This window comes from Pongo abelii, chromosome 9, assembly GCF_028885655.2.
Source record: "Pongo abelii isolate AG06213 chromosome 9, NHGRI_mPonAbe1-v2.0_pri, whole genome shotgun sequence".
Classification (NCBI taxonomy): domain Eukaryota; kingdom Metazoa; phylum Chordata; class Mammalia; order Primates; family Hominidae; genus Pongo; species Pongo abelii.
The window spans coordinates 124,811,234-124,832,705 of NC_071994.2; the positions used below are offsets into that span (position 1 = coordinate 124,811,234).

The following is a 21,472-nucleotide window of genomic DNA, read 5'->3' on the forward strand; positions in this document are numbered from 1 at the left end:
AGGCCTTCTGTGAGCTGATTCCTCCTTGCCTGCCTGGATTCCTTACATCAGCCAAGCTAGGTTCCTGATCTTCTCCAGATAGACTTGCTTCTTTCCTGCCTGTGCACCTGCAGCAAGATTTTGCCCTTAGCAGGAACTCCTGTACCCTCAACCTTGTCTTCCTACTTTCCTTATCACTGAAACCCACCATCCATCAGTGCAAACAGAAGCATGGATTTTATAACAAAAGAGACCTTGATATATTAATATCATCAGAACTTCTCAAAATGTGGTGCAAAGACCACCCTAATGGAATCGCCTGGGGTGTTTATAAAAAAACATAGAATCAGAATTTCTGGGTGGAGCCCAGGAGATCCCCATATGATTCTTAGGTTCACAAAAGTTTGGGATTTCTGCTTTGAACAAGTAGGGTATTATTCTCCTTTCACTGTGCTTTCACTGATTCCTTTAAATGATTTCCATCTCTTTTCCAGTCTCATTAAACTTACCCATTGACCTTTTGATTCTTAACTATGATCTGCCATATATTGCTTCCTAATTATTTCATGGGTGTTGATCTTTGCTTCCATAGCCATTGTGTGGATTTCCTGTTTGGGAATCATGCTGTCTACTACTTTGAGTCCTGCTCTGTGTTTCCTACAATAATAGGCAAATAGTCAGTATCCCCTAAAGTGCTTCTCAAATTAAAATGAATTGTAAAAGAGAAAACAAAACTTTGTGTCTGTCCTTTCCCCTCAAGGCCTACATATTTATTGAATAACTTGATTATCCTCTCCAAGTTGTTTTTGCTTATTGAAACTCTGACCAGGACATTAATAGACTCTAGCAAATTCTGACTAATCCAGTGAGCAGATCTCTGTTTATATATCCTGTTCAGCTTTTGTACTTTCTTTTTTGTGCGCAGTGCTGGGACAAATTTAAACTCATTGTTATCTGTAGCTCGTGGATCTTCTTTGTTTAGTGTAGAAGTCTCCTAACTGGTTTATCAACCTCATACTTCTCCCCCTTTCAGTTTTTCTTCTGATAAGGCCCATGCTGATGAATGATCATGTCCTCCCCAGTATTGGAGCCCTCTGATGCCTCCCTTATTGTCTGGGAATAAGTGGCATGATTTGCCTTGGCCTGGCGTTCTCCTCCTTTTTATTTTTTATCACCTGTCTCCATGTACTTTGTGTTTCTGCAGAGTGGTTCTGGGATTTAGGGAAAGCCCTTTTGAAAATCCAATTAAAACTATAGAATATGCACAATATCCTGAAGTTAATAATTGCTTTTTTCATTTGTTTGCTTAGGTTGTTTTGTACCATTTGCCAATGCTTTCTGCCTTTCATTCGCCACTCAGGATAACTTTCCACAGGTCAACATGTCCAGTGATTTATCAAGTCCAGTTTTTCTCTTGGAGATATTCCTTCTAACAACTTGGATTCTCCTTTCTGGACAGATTGTTCTGTAGTCCTGCTGTGTGCCTGTTATCCAGGGACTTTCACTGCCTCCTTGGAATTCTCTTTGCCTTTCTCCCAGTTTAGATTCCTTGTTTCCTGGATCTTGTGTTTTGCTTTTTCTTGGTTTACTCCCTTGTTTGGGTGGAGTGCATCCTTCAGTAGCCTTGTCAGTTGAATATGATGACGCAGTGGCCAAGGACACTGTGATGACAGCTCTCAGGTGTTTGTCTCTTGAATTTTGCTGCTCTGGTTTGTACTGGTTGCCCTGTATACCTGGGGCACAACTGCCTTCTAGGACGTTGCACCATCATCATCCTCAGGATTTGCTTTACCTCCATCTCCTGTTGGAACTCCTGTTTTCTGTGTCCCAGTTTTTCTCTTTTTAGTTTAATCCCATGTTTCGGTAGAGCACGTTTTCTGGAAAATGCCTGAGAAAATGTATGTGGGAGGACTGTGTGAGGTCTTGCTTGTCTTAAAGTGTTTTAATTCTGTCTTCAGACTTAATTGATAGTTGGGCTGGGTTTGGCGTGCTAGATTGTAAGTAATTTTCCTTCAGAGTTTTGAAGGTTTTGTTCCACTGCCTTCAAGCAGCTTTTCGGAAATCCAAAAGCCATTTTGATTCTGATTTTTTTGTGTGTGTGTAACCCGTTTTTAATCCTCTAGAAGCTTGTAGAATCTTCCCTTTGGCATCAGTGTTTTAAAATTTCACAAGGATGTGCTTTGCTTTGAGACCCTTTCCATCCAACGTAGCGGACACTTGCATGCTTTTTAATTATGGAAGTTTATATATTTTAGTTCAAGGAATTTTTCTTGAAGTTTTTATTAATGATATTTCCCTCTCTGTGGGAACTCTTGTCATTCATATGTTGTCTCCTGATCTGTTTTTCTTCCTTATTTTTTTGTTTAATCTTTTATAGTTTTGAAAATTCCCTTCCCCCACCCCCCCAACTTTCTAGGAGATTTACTCAACTTTATATTTCAACTCTTTGCTGATTTTTTCATCTTTGTTATCATGGTTTTAACTTTGAGAGCTTTTCCATTTTTACCACTGTCCCTTTTTACGGTATCCTGTTTTGTTTTTTTTTCTTGGATAAATATATATTCTTTCTTTCTGAACATATTAAGGATATTTGTTTTTGAAGTTTTCTTCTTGCAAAGCCTCTATTTCCTCCAAATGGCCTTTTTGGGGTTTGGGGCTCTGTTCGGCTTTCTGCCTTTCATGTCAAAGCCTTTTCTCAGACAGTCCTTGGTTGCTGCTTGTATTTAAGGCTGGGGACTAAAGTGCTGGTAAGTAATTCTGAGCACATGGAGGGGCTTGTCAACTTCGAGGTTCATGGCTGGGAACCATGGGGGAACTCTGAATCTTGGTTACTTCAGGGTTAGTCTCTGAAGCTGGTCATTTTCCCCAGAGAAGATTATTAGATCTCCTGCCTAGACAATAATTACCTTATTGCTAGGATCCTCGGAGAAGAGGACTGGGGCTCCCATATGTAGGTTTAATCCCCCTTTTATCAGTAGGATATACTTGCTGTCAACTATGCCTATCTAAACAACTCTCTGTTTTTACTCTCTCCAAATAACAACCCTCCATTCTTCTATTGGGGTGATGTATGGGTTGGTTGTCTCGTGGGACTGATAGGAGGGGATATAGGGAATGTAGCTGCGTCTTAAACATCATTCAGTCAGTTCCCTTATTTTAACTCCTTCTTCACTTCCAGTTAGGAGATACCAGTTTCTGAACTTTTGGAGGACTGTGTTGTTGATCTGATTGGTTCTGAGCTTTCTCCTGTGACGGCTTAGGGTAGGATGCAGCCTTCGCTGGCCTCTTGAGTCACATACCACTATCTGCCTTCTTTCCAGCTCCCAAATCTCATTATCCATGTCCTCGTGGATTTAGGTCTTTGAAAACAATCTCTTGACTGTGGCTTTAGTGGGATCCTGTGGGGAGGCAACATTAGATGTCTGTATCTACTCTGCTCTCTATCCGGAACTCGCATTTGTCTTCAGGTTCCCATTGTAATTTCTAAAGCACCATAATCTCCTAGCATATTGATTGGTTGCTGTTATTGGCCAGCTCCCTCAATACTAAAAAGTAAATTTTAAAAATCTTTTATTTTAGCAAATGTCACTGCTGCCTCCACTCCCACCCAACTTGGGCGATGTGACCGATTTGAGTTCGAATGCCACCAGCCAAAGAAGTGTATTCCCAACTGGAAGCGCTGTGACGGCCACCGAGATTGCCAGGATGGCCGGGACGAGGCCAATTGCCGTGAGTAGTCAGAGAGCCCTTCACCCCCTGGGCACATTTCTGCAGAGAGCACAGTTCCAGTGCTTCTGCTTCATTTCTGGATCAGCACACGCCTGTGTGTGAGTCTGTGTACTTGCGTAACCATGCTCTTACTGCATTCTCCACAAGCGCTTTGCCACGTGCACCCATATCATTGCGTTAGTCACCTTCTTTTTAATAAGTTGACTGCGTTTTAAATACCAGGATCATGTCCAATAAAAATACTTTCTGAATGACTAAGATAAATATTTTAAATAGGTTTCATAAGCATGTTTAACTCTTTAAAAACGCCCGTAGGGAAAGCCGCAACTCTTCGGTATGTGCATTCATTCTTCTGGAAGTATTTAGTGAGCACTTACTGGGCATAGAGGCTGTGTTATTAGAGGATTTGTCTCTAGCACCCCATTAAGAAAATTCATTCTTAGCCCTTAGGGTAACTATGGTTGGTGAGATAGTGTGCCAAGCCACATGGGGAATAATCGCAGGGCCATCTGAGCCCAGTGTGAGGTGATGCATGCATTCTCTACGGGTTTGGAGTTGGTGGGTCCTGGTGTTTGGTCCTCTGATGTACCCAGGGAGGATCTTTGCAGTGAGTGATGGAGGGAGACACTGGCTTCTGCAAGTGTTTATCCTCATGTGACCAGTCAGTGCTTTTCAGTCCCTGGCCGCACACTAATGCCACCGTTGGCTGGTCTGTCCTATGTAGCAGACTTGGGAGGGCGTGGCTGGACGGTGCTTATGCAGCCCCCCACCAGCCTGCCTCTCTGACGGTTGGGTGCTGCTCTGGCTCAGGGATCCCTGTTTTGTGGGCCTCCCCTCCATCCAGTCTCCTGCTGGCTGCAGACAGCAGATGTACTGGCCCGTCACACTCCCTTCCTTGCCGGGATAAGGGCTTCGTCCATGTTTGCCTGATTCCTGCCCTGGTGAATGTAGAAGATGCCCCTCTCACTCTGCTGAGAGCCTCCCTGCCACCAAGCCCTAACCCTAAGCAGCAAATGCCTCAGTTCCTCCACTTTGATCCCTGTTCTGGTCCCGTTTTCTTTTTAATCTTAAAATAACGACTTCCTCAACCAATGAAAAACTGAGCCTCACTTGGAATCCTACCAAGTCTTACCATTTAGAGATGGAATAGAATCAGAGGTGGAGGTTAGTCATCTCTTAATTCCTCTAATTCAGTATTTACAAAATTTATGGGACTTAGCAGGATCATGTGGAAGTGCTTATAAGAAATGTGAATTTGGTGATCTCACCTCAGACCACTGAATCAAGAGCAATGGTGGAGGAGATGCTCGGGAACCCAGGCCTTTTCCAAAGTGCCCTGTCTGATTCTTAGCATCAGACAAGATTGGCAAATACTGCTCTGTCCTAAATAGTTCACCCAGTAACTCCCTTTCTCAGGGGGAAAGGGAAGAGGGAGTCGGCTGTCCCTTCTCTGTCTGTAGCGTTGTTCTCCACAGGGTGCCTGACTGGGCTCTCACTGGAGAAGCTTGGTTAAGAGGAAGGAGTGTGGATCCAGTAACATCTTTGGTTTGGTTGGACAAATGTTTTGTTGATCATGCATGGTATGGCAGGCATTGATCAGGTTTCTGGCAATACAATTTTTTTTTTTTAAGATGTCATCTTGCTCTGTCACCCAGGCTGGAGTGCAGGGGCAGGTGGGATCTCAACTCACTGCAGCTTCCGCCTTTTGAGCTCAAGTGATTCTCTTGCTTCAGCCTCCCGAGTAGCTGGGATTACAGGCATGTGCCACCATGCCTGGCTAACTTTTATGTTTTCAGTACAGACAGGTTTTGCCATGTTGGCCAGGCTGGTCTCGAACTCCTGACCTCAAGTGATCTGCCCACCTTGGCCCCCCAAAGTGCTGGGATTACAGGCCTGAGCCACTACGCCCGGTGACTGGCAATACAAATTCTAGTGGCAGGGACATCAAGTCAGCAGCTATCCTACAGTGTGGTGTAGGCAGTAGCAGAAGTTATCCAAGGAACTGGCATAGTTCGCAGGTGGGCCAGCTTCCTGGAGAGGTGGGGACAGGCCAGGAGAGGCAGCCCCATTGATGGTGCCTGGACAGTGGTGGGACAAGGTGGCAGATGATGGGCATTCTAGACACAGGGGACAGCATGTATATTCCAAGGCTCAGAGGCACAAGAAAACAGACCTGTAGAGTGGCTGTGGGTGGGACAAAGGTGAGTGCAGAGAGGTAGGTATGAGGTAGATAGGGTGACCCTTGTGCTTGGAGTTTATTTTCCTGGTCCTAAGGAGCCCTTGAAGATTTCAGAGATGGGGTGTTTATATCTTAGATCACTTGGACTTCATCATGAGGGGAATGGGTTAGAAGAAGGCTAAGGTGAGATTGGAAGCCAGGTGCCCATTAGGAGGCTAATTTGATGGGACTGTGAAGATGAAAAAGGAAGAGTGACCTCTTTGTATATTGGAGGTACTATTAACAGCATCCAGTGAGTTTTTTTGGCCATGGTGATTAGGAAAAAGGAAGAATGAGGGTTTTCCCCAGGATGACAGTGAAAGCTGATGCCACCAGCTATGCGGGGGTTACTGAGGATGAGGAGTCGCAGCTTTCCCTGGGTGGGGCTAGGCACAATGGTGGGTTCATTGATTGACATCAGCATCCGAGGTAGTGCAAGTCATCCTGGAAGAAACTGAAAAAGGGAGGTCAGAAACTGGGGCATTGCTGTCTTCCTTTTCATTTTACTACATTAATTGTCCATGCAAGTGATCTTTGCTTGCCTGTTGGAATGAGTCTTTGCCAATTTTCACACTTTTGTGGTTCCTTGTGATGATCTGTATGGTGATGGACTTTTGGAGACGAATTTCATTCTAGGCCTTGATGTGCTCTGACTTGAGAGAAAAATCATCTTGGCCAAGTCCTTGACTTGAATTATGAAACTAATTTTTTCCACCAAGCATAGGTTTTTCTCCTAACACTTGGTTTTTTGGCAGGGGTCCCAGGACCCCCATCGTTCATGCGTCCTTTCCTCTCCAGGAATGTCACTTTTGCTTTTGTTTCAGCTGCCTGAAGGGTCTTTTCTTTGACTAAAAGTCAAGGAATTGCATAAGTTGCTACCTAGGGGTCTTTTTTTCAAGAAACACCCTTTGAGTCTTTCCAGTTCTTCAATTTCCAAGGTAGGGTAATTTCTTTTTGTTTCGTTTATTTATTTGTTTATTTTAGTTTAGGAAAATCGTAAGGAATCTTTCATTACTAAACTATTCCTACTGGAACTCAGGAATTGAGTAGTTTCAGATCCATTTTGGGGATGGATTTCTCTCTGTCCAGAACATGCCACTTGTTATCTGGAACCCAAGAACCAAAAAGATTAAGATAATTTAATATCTCTTGATATTTGTGTATAAATCGATAGAAATAAATAAATGAATCTATATAAACAAACCAAATAGGCCAGGTGCGGTGGCTCATGCCTGTAATCCCAGCACTCTGGGAGGCCGAGGCAGGTGGATCACCTGAGGTTGGGAGTTTGAGACCAGCCTGACCAATATGGAGAAACCCCTTCTCTACTAAAAATGCAAAATTAGCTGGGCATGGTGGCGCATGCCTGTAATCCTAGCTATTTGGGAGGCTGAGGCAGGAGAATCGCTTGAACCCGGGAGGCGGAGATTGCAGTGAGCTGAGATTGGGCCATTGCACTCCAGCCTGGGCAACAAGAGCGAAACTCTGTCAAATAAATAAAAAAATAAACCAAATAAATTCAGATGGTGGGGGATATTTTAATCTCCTTGGTTAACATTTCCCTATTACATCTCTTTCTCATTTCTTTGTCATGTCTTTCAATTGTAAGGTTGAGCTTTGTCATTTACTTTCAAAGCTAATGCAAGTTTGCACAATTAAGTGTTTGGATTTGCTGATGGAGTTTGTCTTCAATATAATTAATTTTCCTGCTGTGTCCTTTTTTTTTCTTGAAGTTCTTTGGTGTTTAGCAGGATGCGGCAGCCTTTGATAAGCCTTAAAAAATTCTTATTTCTCTTTCTGTCGCCTTATATACTTCTTTCGTTATTATGCCTGTTTGCTTTCCTGCATTTTGGCTGTTTTGTTTTTCACTTTGCTTTATCATAAGTGCTCTTTTTCAGGCTGCTTCTGCTTTGCTCTATTTGCTGTGGTAATATTTTCTGATGCTTTTTAAAGTGGCCCTATCTTCTTTAATATGTCATTAATGACCAGATGAAAACTTGGAAGGCATGTCTGTCATACTTGCAGGTAATACAGAGTTACCCAGATAGCTTATTTTCTGGCAAAACACTCAGGATTTACAAACGGAAGCTAAACTTTCGTGGTGGGTTTTAATGTGCTATTCATTATTCTCAAGCAAATCATGTATTGGTTCCACTTAATTCTCAAAATAACTGTGATTTTGGTATTATCTCCTTTGTCGAGATAGGAGAATTAAGGTTCCAAGAGAATCACCTAGCCAGAACCAGATTGGGTTATTTATTTAGGTTGAAAGCCATGTTGAAAGTTCTCAACAGGGAAGAATATGCCAAAACTAACACAGATGAACTGAATAGAGATTAGTGTACAATTCTACACTTACATTAAAAGAATGAACAAAGTGGACTCCTAGAGTGTTAAACCAACGGGGACAGGTTGACCCCACACTCACCAAAATAACGGTGGGAACGTCTGAGCCGAATAAGCAACCACATAATAAGATGAACATTGGAGATAATTAAGAAAGAGAAAAGAAATGGGACCTCCCTCCTGGGTGATATTAATTCATTAACTGGCATTCTTTAAATCAGTGTTTTCAGCCTGTTTCCAGTCTGGCTTATTCACAGGGATGTTGCCTAGTAAAGGGTCTTAAAATCAAGATGTGTTATATCCACAGTTTTTTTCCAACATTAATTTGATAACCTTATCTAAAAATGAAATGAGATTAGTGTGGTGCGATTCTTTTTAGATAAGCTGTCCCCTGGAGGCTACTAAGTTCTATTCTAAGTGCCTATTAATCATCTGTTAATTATCAGTTTAAGAATTTTCAGAGTTGATGACAACCTTATTCCCAGATTCTATTGTTTTTTGTTTTAATTTAAGGCTTTTTTTTTTTTTTTTTTTTAAGAAACAGGGTCTGATTATGTTACCCAGGCTGGTCTCAGACTCCTGGACTCAAGCAATCCAGCCTCAGCCTCCCAAGTAGCTGGGATTACAGGTACACACTACTGCACCCAGCTTACTTCTAGAGTCTAAAGCCCATGCTTTTTTGCTCTTAAAATTTTGATACACACTTTATAAAGAAACCTCCAACGTCCTCAGCTGTGCTGCTTAGCTGTTGTTTGATTATATTTGACCACATTGTTACCCAGTGGAATACTTCTGTGATGGGGGTTTTGGTATTGTTCAAAATAATCCCCTCTGAGCAGAGTCTCTCCCTGGCAATCCTATATAAAATGGCATAACCTGATCAGATTAATTTACTTGTTTGCAGTTTCTCTCAATAGAAGGTAACCTCCATGAGGACAGGTCCTTCATCTGTTTTACATATCCCCATATTTTTAACATCTGGAGCAGTGCCCGAGTCATGGTAGGACCTCCATGAATGTTCACAGAATTCCATCCTGGGCTTCTGAGACTATTACAGTAGTGGTTCTCAAACCTTTGTCTAATTCTTAAATACACGTTTATTTGTCATGAGCTTCCCCCCACCATGGCAAACCAATTTCAGCTCAGTATATAACAGAATTCTGAAATGCAGTGATCTTCCTGGAGAATGGGGGATTATAGTGTGTGAAAAGCCTCATAAGTGGTTTTGATAGTTCTCTTCTCCTATTGACAATTTTATATCAGAATTGTTTTTTAATAAGTAGTGAACTGAAGCCTGTACCTCCATTCTGGAGACTTGTGCAAAGAAGTCTTAATTCTTCTTTCTCATGAAAACTCATCAGTGGAGAACACTTGTTAGAGTGGTCTACACATCTTCTCACCACCTCCCCCATCCTTGTATCTTTTCACCTCTAGGAAAATATCCCTGGATCCTTTATCCATTCCTCTTGACCATCCTGGTTGCTCTCATGGGAACATTATCCAATTTCTCTACCTACATCTCAAAGTGTGGTTTTTTATGTTAGGAGAAAGGAGAAGAGGGAGGGGGTCGAGGTCAAGAGGTGACCCATGACCACATGCCTGGGTCTAAGGTGGGGCGTATGAAGCTTCCTTGCTCAGGTCACAATGCTCATATCACCTTTAACATAACCTTGTTACTTGTGTGTACACATTCTTATTTCCTCGGGGTTTAGTTTCAGGAAGGGACTGTTATCATCCTTGCTTTAAAATTAAACTACAAACAAAATTCCTCCCTAGTTAGCTTGGCCTACATGCAGAGATAAGCAGAGGCCGTTAACCTACAAGACGTCACCATGGGCAGGGGGCAGGGTGCGGGGAGCAGAATGGAGCCACTCATGTTCGGCCTCCTTTTGTCTGTTATAATTTCCCCATTTTCAAAGCCAGTGATGTTGCATGTCTCTCACCTTTCTTCTGTTTTCTCTCTTTCTCTCACTACAACCAGAAAAGGGTCTCTGCTTTTAAGGACCCATGTCATTAGACAGAGCCCACCTGGATAATCCAGGCTGAACTCTCCTACCTCTGGGTCCTTTATCTAATCACACCTGCAAAGTTGCTTTGTTACATAAGGTAACATATTACAGGTTCCAGGGATTAGGATGTGGACGTCTTTGACTTGGAGGAGCAAGATTGATTTTAGACCCTCATCACTAGTGGGATTGGATTTCTGATGTAGCCCTTCCTTGTCCAGGACTGGGCAGGCAGGTGTGAATCTGTATAAGGAAGGCCTCAAGTTACTGTTCCTGGGCTCAACCAGCTACATAGCAGATTTGTACCACCCAGGTACACAGCCTGCATAGCAGATTTGCTGTCTACAGCCATTCTCACCTTTCCTCTTTTCAGGAGCATTTGCAATTATATGGTCATTGCTTTCTTTTTAGAGCCTCCCATGCAGTTTTAATCTGCTTTCAGAACAGGAGAGCACATCACATTTTGGTCAATAGCCTAGACATACTGTTGCATAACCCTTAACTTACCAGTGCTCATTATATGCATTATTTCATTTTCTGTGAAAGTACTTTGAAAAGGCAAACAACTTTAAATACTACATAAAGTATGCATGCCTCTTAATATTGTTGGGATTCATCTCATTATTATTTCTATTACTCAAACCAGAAATCAGCTCCTCTTTCTAGATTGCAAACTAATAATAGTAGCAGAATAATTAATAGTACTATAGAGTAATAGCTACAGCTTGTTGATGCCGGCCAGGAGCCAGGCACTATTCCAGGTGTGTGATCTCATTAGATCCTTGCAGACACGATAGTGATGGAATTGTTACCTCCATTTTTTATAGGGCAACTGAACTCAGGTGATGTTAAGCAGTTTGCTCAAGCTCATGCAGATCTAGGATTTAAACTCTAGTTTGTTTGACTCCAAAGTGCTCACTCTTCCTGAATGCAGATTCCAATTGTTAATGTTAGATGAGATGGCACCTTAGTGCCGGTATAGATTCCACCACTGGTCATTCCAGAGGTGTGTTTTGAAGCAGAAGCTGTTTAGTACTTTGCCTAAATGAGAATAAACTTGGGCCCAGCCTTTAGTACCATATGGCCCGCCCCCGTGGACTTAAGAAGCCTCTCTGTGTTTCAGCCACACACAGCACCTTGACTTGCATGAGCAGGGAGTTCCAGTGCGAGGATGGGGAGGCCTGCATTGTGCTCTCGGAGCGCTGCGACGGCTTTCTGGACTGCTTGGACGAGAGCGACGAGAAGGCCTGCAGTGGTGAGTGCCGGTCCACGGGCTGGGCTGGGCTGGGTTGGGAGGCTCGCTTATCCCAGGGCCCCTCCTGTGTAGACCTCAAGCTAAGACCCTTTTGAACTGTTCCTCAATCTAAGGATAAAACAGATTTGTGCCTAGTTTTGGAGCCCCAAGTGAGGTAAGCCTTGGCCAGACTCTGATATAACATGCAGCTGTCTCCTCCCTGTTAGTGAAATGCTAGTCTTGGATTTTTTTTTTTGTTGACTTCCCACCTCATGCGCATACACCATGGCTCTCACAGTCTCAATCTGCTGGTGGGATTAACTCAGTTCTTATCTCTGGAGTGTCTAGTAACAGACCCTAAGACATGGTCCTTGGACTTGTAGCATTCTCTATTGAGAAACAGGCTTAAATTGTCATAGGCAGGAGGAAGATGAAATTCAAGGGAAAATATCATGACCGGGAGTGTAGGAGACCCTAGGAGGGATTGTATAGGGAGGTTTCAACTACATTTTCTGAGATTTCTTTTCAGATAATGATTATGGCTGCCTGATAATCTAGATCATGGTAGTTCTGTTTAAAAGCAGGAGTCCTTTGAAATCTAAGGATTTGTAAGATGTAACTTTTGTGTGTGTGTGTGTTTTTTTAGTAGAGACGGGGTTTAGCCATGTTGCCCAGGCCAGTCTCGAACTCCTGAGCTCAGGCAATTTGCCCGCCTCGGCCTCCCGAAGTGCTAGGATTACAGGCGTGAGCCACCACGCCCAGCCAAGATGTAACTTTTTTTGGCTTTTTCTCCTTTATCTCTCTAGATGAGTTGACTGTGTACAAAGTACAGAATCTTCAGTGGACAGCTGACTTCTCTGGGGATGTGACTTTGACCTGGATGCGGCCCAAAAAAATGCCCTCTGCTTCTTGTGTATATAATGTCTACTACAGGTGGGTCCCATCTTTGTCACGGGAGTTGAAAATGTCTTCATTGACCCAGGGTGTTCTGTCAACTCTCTAGTGGCGTGCACCATGTTATTAACTGAGTCAGACATCTCAGCCCCCCATGCTGCTCCAGTGTGACAATTTCTTTATTTTTTTTGGGCCAGGGTGGTTGGAGAGAGCATATGGAAGACTCTGGAGACCCACAGCAATAAGACAAACACTGTATTAAAAGTCTTGAAACCAGATACCACGTATCAGGTTAAAGTACAGGTTCAGTGTCTCAGCAAGGCACACAACACCAATGACTTTGTGACCCTGAGGACCCCGGAGGGATGTAAGTGTTTCAGTTAATTTTTATGGCATGGGTAAGACCTCAGGTGGGGTTTTGTGAGTGTCTTTCTGAGTATTCTCAGGAATGTGGGAACATACGTGTGCCTCACGTGTACAGAAGTATTGTGGCTAAGCTTTATAGTCTTGCCAGAGTTGTCAAACATCTCTTCTTCTTACTGCGTCAGAGACTGTTCTTGTACCTTAATTTAAGATTCTCTCCACCATTGCCCTCTTGCATTTTTTGTCTAGTTTCTACCTCTACGTTCCTTCTCTAGATATTTCCTAGTACTTGGTACTTAGGAGGAGGTCATCGTCTTTAAAATATGAGGCATATCAGCAATTTTGTGGCTAAGTTTTTTTCCTTTTTGGAGACAAGGTCTCACTCTGGCACCCACACTGGAGTGCAGTGGAGGCACAATCACTGCTCACCGCCTCAGTCTTCCCAGGCTCATGTGGTCCTCCCGCCTCAGCCTCTCGCATAGCTGAGACTATAGGTGTGTGCCACCATGCTCAGCTAACTTCTAGTATTTTTGTACAGAAAGGGTTTTGCCGTGTTACCTAGGCTGGTCTTGAGCTACTGAGCTCAAGCAATCCACCCACTTCAGCCTCCCAAAATGTTGGGAGTACAGGTGTGAGCCACTGCACCTGGCTTTGTGGCTAAGTTTTTAAGAAATTTACCAAATGTATGTGTCTAAGAGAGTTCCTCGCCTCCTCCCTACTTCAAAGTAGTTGACATGAGCAACTGTCTGCTTGAATGTCATCTTTTTCCATTGCCTAAAGTATCTTGAATATGCTAGCGCTAAACTCATTAAGGAGCCTGCTTTGAAGATGATCAAATTCATTTGGATATAGAAATTCTGTGATGTTACAAAATTAGTCTTATTTTTTGGTAGTCATGCCTACAGTACAGTTTTTGTTATACAAGAAGCAGAGGCAGCAGATGCTGTCATTGACAATTAAGATCTCAGCATGGACGTCTCAGGGTCAGTGGTGACTCAGCCTGCCCAAGTGACTCTATCCTGCAGCCCTTATGAGCCACAAATTTACCACACACTCAACTGAGCCACGATGTGATGTGTGGATGGCACACCTTGCTTTTTGGAAGAAGAGGAAGAGTGTCTTGTCAATGTGAAGACCAAGCTAGCAGCCTTTCTAGTGGATAGTCTCAATGCCGGCTGTGGAGTCGTTCTTGTCCTTGTTCTAAGCCCAGGAAAATTCCTCTGGTTGGCTGCTATGCAGATGGGTTTTAACCTTGAGTTGACTCTTTTTCTAGTGCCAGATGCCCCTCGAAATCTCCAGCTGTCACTCCCCAGGGAAGCAGAAGGTGTGATTGTAGGCCACTGGGCTCCTCCCATCCACACCCATGGCCTCATCCGTGAGTACATTGTAAGTACCTTCCAGGAGTTGGCTGTATGTGTGTTGGGGGTGCTAGGAGATTCCTGGGTATTCTGTATGACTAGAGGGTTGATTTGGTTTAGCTTTGTAGGTGATGACCCATCCGTCAGAACATTTTGCTCGTCACCTTCTTTTCTCTCCTCCCGCCTCCTTGCAAGGTATTAGGATGCCCTGGACCTTTGGTTCCCTTTACTCACATTTTTTTTCTTCTCCCTTTAGGTAGAATACAGCAGGAGTGGTTCCAAGATGTGGGCCTCCCAGAGGGCTGCTAGTAACTTTACAGAAATCAAGAACTTATTGGTCAACACTCTATACACCATCAGAGTGAGTGTTGCCATCCATTCCAGTCATCCATGCAGTCTTAGAACCGAGCGGAATTGCTGCTATTTTGTGAGAACTCTCTACTCACCCTTGTGAGATGCATATTAGTAATCTGCAAAATACCCAACTTCTTGTCCTGGGATGGGGGAGCTCAGAGTTTCTTTCAGTCTCTTAAATGGACACCACAAAGAGCTTGACATCAGAGTTTCTGTAGATAACCGGGCATTTATGGGAATGCAGCTTTCCCTGCTTTTAACTCCGATATTCTGCTAGCTTTCCAGCTCCTATACTTTTGCACTCAGCTCTTTTCTGCTTATCTTTAGCTGCAGGATGATGCAGAGCTATGATAAGTAGTCTTTCTAAACTGATTTTATGAGGTTCTTATGAACTATATTTTTAGTATTTTTAGCAGAAAGAGATAGATTTTGTGTACAGCATGTTTGCTGAGACCATTAAGTGTACACATTCGTGACTCTCACACTGATAATTTTGTCAGTACCCTTTTTGTATATGTGTGTATTTATGACACACCCCCCATACACCTGCCCTTTAGAAGAACCTTGATATTTGTCGATCAATAGAAATTTTCTGATCTTAGGACTGTCATAATGCCCTTTACCCAAGCTCCTTCCCTTGGCTTTTTTGCCCTCTTATTTCAGATGCTGGGGCCTCTGAATATTCTGGATCACTCTGTATAAAATTTTTCCACCCTCACTGCCAAAATCTCACCCCTTTAGCTCATTCAGTATTCTTGCTGTATGGTGTATTGCCTTTATTTCATACTAATTCACCTTCTGATTTGAAAAGGTGGCTGCGGTGACTAGTCGTGGAATAGGAAACTGGAGCGATTCTAAATCCATTACCACCATAAAAGGAAAAGGTAAATGATCCCAGCATTTGCAGATTTAGAGAAAATATTATAGAAACCCTTTCAAATGACTTTCAGTATGACTGGAAAATGGAGAAGCATAGTTTAGAAAAACATCACACAACTTCCTTCTCCCCAACATACGCACATTTCTGGGTGTCTCTGTAGTGCTTTAGATAGAGTCTTTTTGGGGTGACTGAGTGTCTTTTTCCTCCTAGTATTGAGCGTTTCTTCTAATGCAGACGTACAAAGGGATTTCCAAAGGCCATCATGCGCAGCCCTTTGTGAATAGTCACAATATCTGAAATAGAAGGAGTCCTTCCTTCTCGCCAAAGCTGAAGATGATTTTGTGCATGTTCATTTATGGGGTTTTAAAGAAAGCACCATGCTGACTCTTGTTATTCTCCCAGTGGCACTGGCAAACTGTGTGTAGGTGGTTTTTTATCTTGTACTAGAGCTGATATTAGTAATAACTGATGGCTTGCCAAGGGCAGGACACTCTAGAGTGTTCACTGCTTTGCGTACATCAGCTCATCTAATTGAACAGTCAGAACAACTACCAGAAAGGATAAGGAACTGGAATGAGGTTATGTCACTTGTCCCAGGCCACACAATCAGTAAGTGACAGAGCTAGCACTGGAACCTGATCTGCCTGACTCCAAAGCCTGTGCTCTTAACCACTGTGCTCCACGCTTCTCTCTGGGCTGAGACACATGCAGCCTACTGGACCGCCCTGCTTGCCGGGGGTGGCGGGCTCAGCATCTTGCATGAGTGCCTCATGAGGGCAGAGATCTGGTCTGTTTTTCTCTACTCTATCACGGGCATCTAGTAGAGACTAAGGAAATAATTGATGATTGAGTGAATCGAAGCAGTTAAATGAAGAGTTCTGGCATACTTTGGGAGATGGACTACAACTCATTTTCCAGAGCGGTTTTCCTGACCTTAGCCTTGACACTGGGGACTTGCATTTCTGGACTTACAGGTATTAAAACAATATGGACACTGTGGCATGCAATAGGACTGGAAGATTTTACTTTAACCTAAGCCTATGAGGAATAAGCTCTGGGTCATGGAGAGTCACTATCTAGTCCACTCTAAAATCTGAAGCCTTTGAGATCAGGGCCCAAGGCGGCCAAACGTAGTGCCACCAGATGGTCTTTGGAGCTGAATGCTTGCAGGTATTAGAGAAAGCCTGCTGAATTCACACTCTCCTAGAGTTTTTATTGTTTTATCTCTTCTCTCTACAAAGTCTGTTTCAAAACACTGACCACACATACCAAGAAGGGATGTTGGAAGAGCAACCAAATACATGTACCTTGAATTCCGAAGGCAAAAGTCACAACTGCATTTGAAAGTCTCAGTGGATGGTTGCTTCTCTTTAACTTCTTTTCTGTGATTTTCATGAATCTCAGCTCCTTGCATATATTTGGGCTAGGATTTGTACAGAAGGCAGCTGTGTGCCACATCCAAAAAGTGTTTGTTGTAAAATATCTGTGACCTAGTATCATAATAACGTTTTAAGATGAAAGACAAAGACAGCAGAGGCATCAGCCAGATGCGCCAGGTTAATTGGTGAATGTAGTGGATTAGTAATGACAATGAGAAAAGCCACCGTTCCCTGAGCACTTCTTATACACTAAGCACCGTGCTACTTTTGCTCATGAATGGATCTCTTATTAATCCTTATGAATCCTATGAGATAAGTATCCTTATCCTCATTGTGTAGCTGAGGAAACTGGGGTTTGGGGTGGATTGTGACTTGTCCCTGGTTGCCATGATTATAATTCAAGTCAGCTTTACCATATGCAGCACTTGCACTGTTTTGCTCTGTGTTGGCCACCTGAAGCTTCCAATATCCTTTCTTCTTCCGGTTATTGCATTTTCCTGAAGCCTAGTTTTATTACATGATTGATCATCTGGACAGACCTCTTCAGGCTTTGACACATCTCTTTTGCCACCAAATCTTATCTGCTCCTTTGAGTCTCTCTTGCCCAGTCTATAGAAGGGGCATATGTGTGGAGAGTCTAATATGCAAATTGTCGTTTAAATAATATTTTCTGATAATATTGATCCATTGAGCTCTTTTAGATCATGCTGGGCCAAGCACTGTCAGCCTTCTGGTGGGAAGACCTTCCAGATGACAAGCATGGCGCTCATTGGTTGAACTGAGAGGGTTCTTTTCCTTGGCCACTTCTCCTTGCCCCCTCAACTCTCAGCTTGAGCTCCAGTCTTTTTGAGAGCACCAGTTGGTTTCTAGTTGTTTAGTTGGCCATTTGTGAGGCTATACTGGAAAGGAAGAGAAAGAGAGTATCAGTTGAGTGCTAGGCATCACACATACATTATTTTAGTTAACCTTCCCAGCTCTGTGAAATGCATATAACATCTCTATCTAGGCTCCAGGAAGACAAGTAACTTGCCTAGGTTACACAGCTGCCAGAACAGGAATTCGAACTCAAAGTTTGTCAGATTCCAGAGGCCACATTCTTTCCATTTTGCCACACGCACGTTTACCATTTATGATTTACTCCATTGTCAGCCTTCCGAAAGGACTTGAGATTGGTGGGACTTTGTTAGTGCCAATCAAGATGCCACTCGCGATGAATGATCCCTGTTCCTTTTAGAACCAGGCTGAAGCTGGGCTGTTTTGGGACCTTTACAAAATGGAACTTTTCTGCTTGACCTAATTGCCAGGATAGCCGACTGAGCCAAGATAGTTTTGTGTTCACCAAGCAACTGTGGACCAACCTTAGCTTCAGGAAAACAGTGGTAAAAAAAGATCGATGAGGAACACTGCCAAAGAAATACCCTTTCTTCCCCGACTGAAAGATGGCTTTGTCCATTGAGTTGAAAACTATTAAGTCCTGCCTTCCTCGCTTTTCATCACGTGGCTTCTGTTTTTGAATTCCTTTTTGTTTTCAGTGATCCCACCACCAGATATCCACATTGACAGCTATGGTGAAAATTATCTAAGCTTCACCCTGACCATGGAGAGTGATATCAAGGTAATGTGGGAATTTCAAGCCAGCAGCTGGATGGGGCTTTATTTTGTATGGGAACTGAAAGGACATAGCAGAGTAAGACTGGAAAAAAAAAACAAAAAAACAGAAACGAACGGCTAGATCTAGTGAAGCTAAAATACCAGAACTAGGATGGTTCCTTCCCCCATGAAGAACAACTTGAGTCTTCACATGTAATTATTCTGCCTCAGCCTGGTGCCTTTTTTCCTTAACCGTATAATTAAATGGTTCACAGCTACAGTGCAAATAAAGAGTTGGTGTTAACAGAATATGTATGCCCTGTAATTTTCAGCTTTATTGGATTTCCTGGTGCTAAGCGCTAATGCTGAGGCGCTCACAGTGGAAGAGCAACCTTCTTGTGGGAGAGTTGGATACCTTGGAAACATATTCACTTTCCATCCACCTAAGATCTTCCTCTTCCAGCACTGCCATCCCCTCTGCATAGCTGACTTTACCATTGTTATCTGTGCCCGTGTGGTTCCTCAAGCTGAGATCCACTTTCCATAGTGTTCCTTCTTATCTGTCCCTCCTCACAGCCTCTCCATTGATGAAGTTGTGTTGGGACAAGTTGGGACAAGCAGCCTTCAGAGTCCTTCTGCCATTTACTTAACTACCATTTAGTGTCATGCCCTTGGCTTCAGAATGGGTTGATATAAGAAATGGCCTTGGCCGGGCGTGATGGCTCACGCCTGTAATCCCAGCACTTTGGGAGGCTGAGGTGGGTGGATCACCTGAGGTCGGGAGTTCGAGACCAGCCTGGCCAACATGGTGAAACCCTGTCTTTACTAAAAATACAAAAATTAGCCAGCTGTGGTGGTGCATGCCTGTAATCCCAGCTACTTGGAGGCTGGGGCAGGAGAATCGCTTGAACCTGGGAGGCGGAGGCTGCAGTGAGTCAAGATCATGCCACTGCAGTCCAGCCTGGGCAACAGAGTGAGACTCTGTCTCAAAAAAAAAAAAAAAAAGAAATGGCCTTATGTGCTTCTTGTCTTGTAGTCTTTGATCTTGAAAATATTTTTGTTTGTTGTCCCATATTTAAAGATCTTCAGATCAAATCCTTTTATGAGCTCAGGACTTGGAAAAGGTAGCCTTTCCTGATGGGTGGATGTATTTTTTGTAGTTAGACAATGAGATCTAACCAGCCTGTTTTGTATGGATTGGCTTCTTGGCCTTGACTGCAAGGATTTATCTTTAATTTCCATAGCCTAATTATCTTTCCAGTGTTTCCTCTTTCTACCTTTATTAATTGGTTCTCATCCTTTTATTCTTCATTCACTTTTTTGTTTCATTGAATCTATAAATTAAATATGGTCTCATGTTTGTTTTTAGAAGTAGGTGGAGTATAACTAAATATTAGCTAATGGTAGCACAAATAGAATCTGTTTAAAAATTTTAAAAAACAACCTGTTCACTGTAAGAATGAGATACCCAAGGAAAGAACAGAAAAGAGGTGTATTTTTAATCCCGCCTTTTGTATTTAGTGTGCCCCATGACTAGCTGTTCATCTAACATGCTTCTTGGTTCTCGGCAGGTGAATGGCTATGTGGTGAACCTTTTCTGGGCATTTGACACCCACAAGCAAGAGAGGAGAACTTTGAACTTCCGAGGAAGCATATTGTCACACAAAGGTAACACTTTGGTGCTGGTCAGTGTGTGAGCAGGAAGGTGTAAGGCTGGACCGACACTTTCCCGCTGTAGAGCTTGATTGGGGGTGCCAGGGAAGGGGAGGTATTCTCTGGAAACTGTTCTGTGTTGACAGGTTCTTGTGCATTGAGGATCCTATAAGTGTGCTGCTGATCCTAGGCAGAGGGATTCACTTGGTGGCCCCTCGACCCTCCTCCAACCTCATGACCCTTAGTGGAAGTTGGGGGCCATAAGGAGGAAAATTGGACAGAGGCAAGACTAATTCTCTGCAGATGAGTTCTGATTTCCAAAAGAAAGAGTTCTTAGATGTAGACAGTTACCTGTCTGTCCTTTCTAGTCTGGTTCACTCTCCCATTGCTAATGAGAGGCAGCAGAAGGCCTTATGCATAACTGGTGTTCAGTAAATACATGTTGACTGGAGGAATGGACAACAAACTAAGGGAGGAGTGGTCCAGTCCCTGTTACGTATGTACCAGCAGCAAGTCTCAGCTAAAATTCCTCTATCTAAACACGTGCTAAAGGATGGATTTTAATTTATTTATAAGTGGCAAAAGCTGCCTGTGACTGTTGAGAATGACTTGGGAGCTTCTTCCTGTCTCCTTCTTCTAGGCTGTGAAGCACTTTCAGTCATGTTTTTATTTAGTCCTTGTCATAGCCTTATAAAATAGAGACTACAAATGTTTTATTGTTACTTTTTCTTTTTTAACTGAACGTCTACAAGGTGCCCGAGGAGGTTGTTATTTTGACTCTTGCACATTGAGCACCTACCATGTACAGGCATTTACATAGGCATTCTATGCATAGTATTTACATAACCCCAAGTATAATTCTGTGAGATATGCCCACTTTACAGAGGCAAAACTGAAGTTGAAAGAATAAGTCATACTCTCAGATGGTGGCAGAGCCAGGATTGGAACCCACATCTTTCTAACTCCAGGGCCTGTGATCTCATGGCCGTAGTGTTGCCCCAGTAGAAACTGGCAGAGTCAGGAGCAGAAGCCTTAACTAGCTGTTGTCTGAAATCTCTTAGGGCTAGCGCGATGCTAGGCGTTATGCCAAGCACTTTCTAAGCATTTTCTTTCTTTCTTCCTGCCAGCCAGCAGCTGCTGTAAGTGCTGTTGTTTTTTTCTCCATCTCACAAACAAGGAAATAGAGAGTTTAAATACTTTACCCAAGGTTATACAACCACAAAGTATAGAGTCAGGCCTTAAACCCCAGTCCTTCTGATTCCAAAGGCTATCCTGTTAGCGTAGCCTCCCCCTTCTCACTTTGCTTTTTTTAGTTTTAATAGCATTTCCTCTGATTAGAAAGGCTATACATATTTGTTTCAGAAAATTGAGAGAACAAAAAGTGTAATGAAAATTAAAATTGCCTGTAATTTCACTTTTACATTTCAGATATCTTCTAATATATTTTTCCGTGGATTGATCTCTTTATATCTTTTTTCTAAAATCAGAA

At 43.0% G+C, this 21,472-nt stretch overlaps 1 protein-coding gene across 6 annotated transcripts in view; it reads left to right on the forward strand.

Moving 5' to 3' along the window:
* The window catches only part of SORL1 (sortilin related receptor 1), a 181,017-nt gene that overhangs the window by 140,220 nt on the left and 19,325 nt on the right, over nucleotides 1–21,472 (forward strand). For all 6 annotated transcript variants that reach the window (XM_024255047.3, XM_063728239.1, XM_054525270.1 and 3 more), the window contains 9 exons: nucleotides 3,559–3,708; nucleotides 11,402–11,533; nucleotides 12,319–12,445; nucleotides 12,604–12,773; nucleotides 14,043–14,155; nucleotides 14,384–14,488; nucleotides 15,293–15,365; nucleotides 18,273–18,355; nucleotides 19,902–19,998. In XM_024255047.3, the coding sequence (XP_024110815.2) occupies nucleotides 3,559–3,708; nucleotides 11,402–11,533; nucleotides 12,319–12,445; nucleotides 12,604–12,773; nucleotides 14,043–14,155; nucleotides 14,384–14,488; nucleotides 15,293–15,365; nucleotides 18,273–18,355; nucleotides 19,902–19,998 (1,050 nt within the window). The remainder of the gene's footprint in view (nucleotides 1–3,558; nucleotides 3,709–11,401; nucleotides 11,534–12,318; nucleotides 12,446–12,603; nucleotides 12,774–14,042; nucleotides 14,156–14,383; nucleotides 14,489–15,292; nucleotides 15,366–18,272; nucleotides 18,356–19,901; nucleotides 19,999–21,472) is intronic.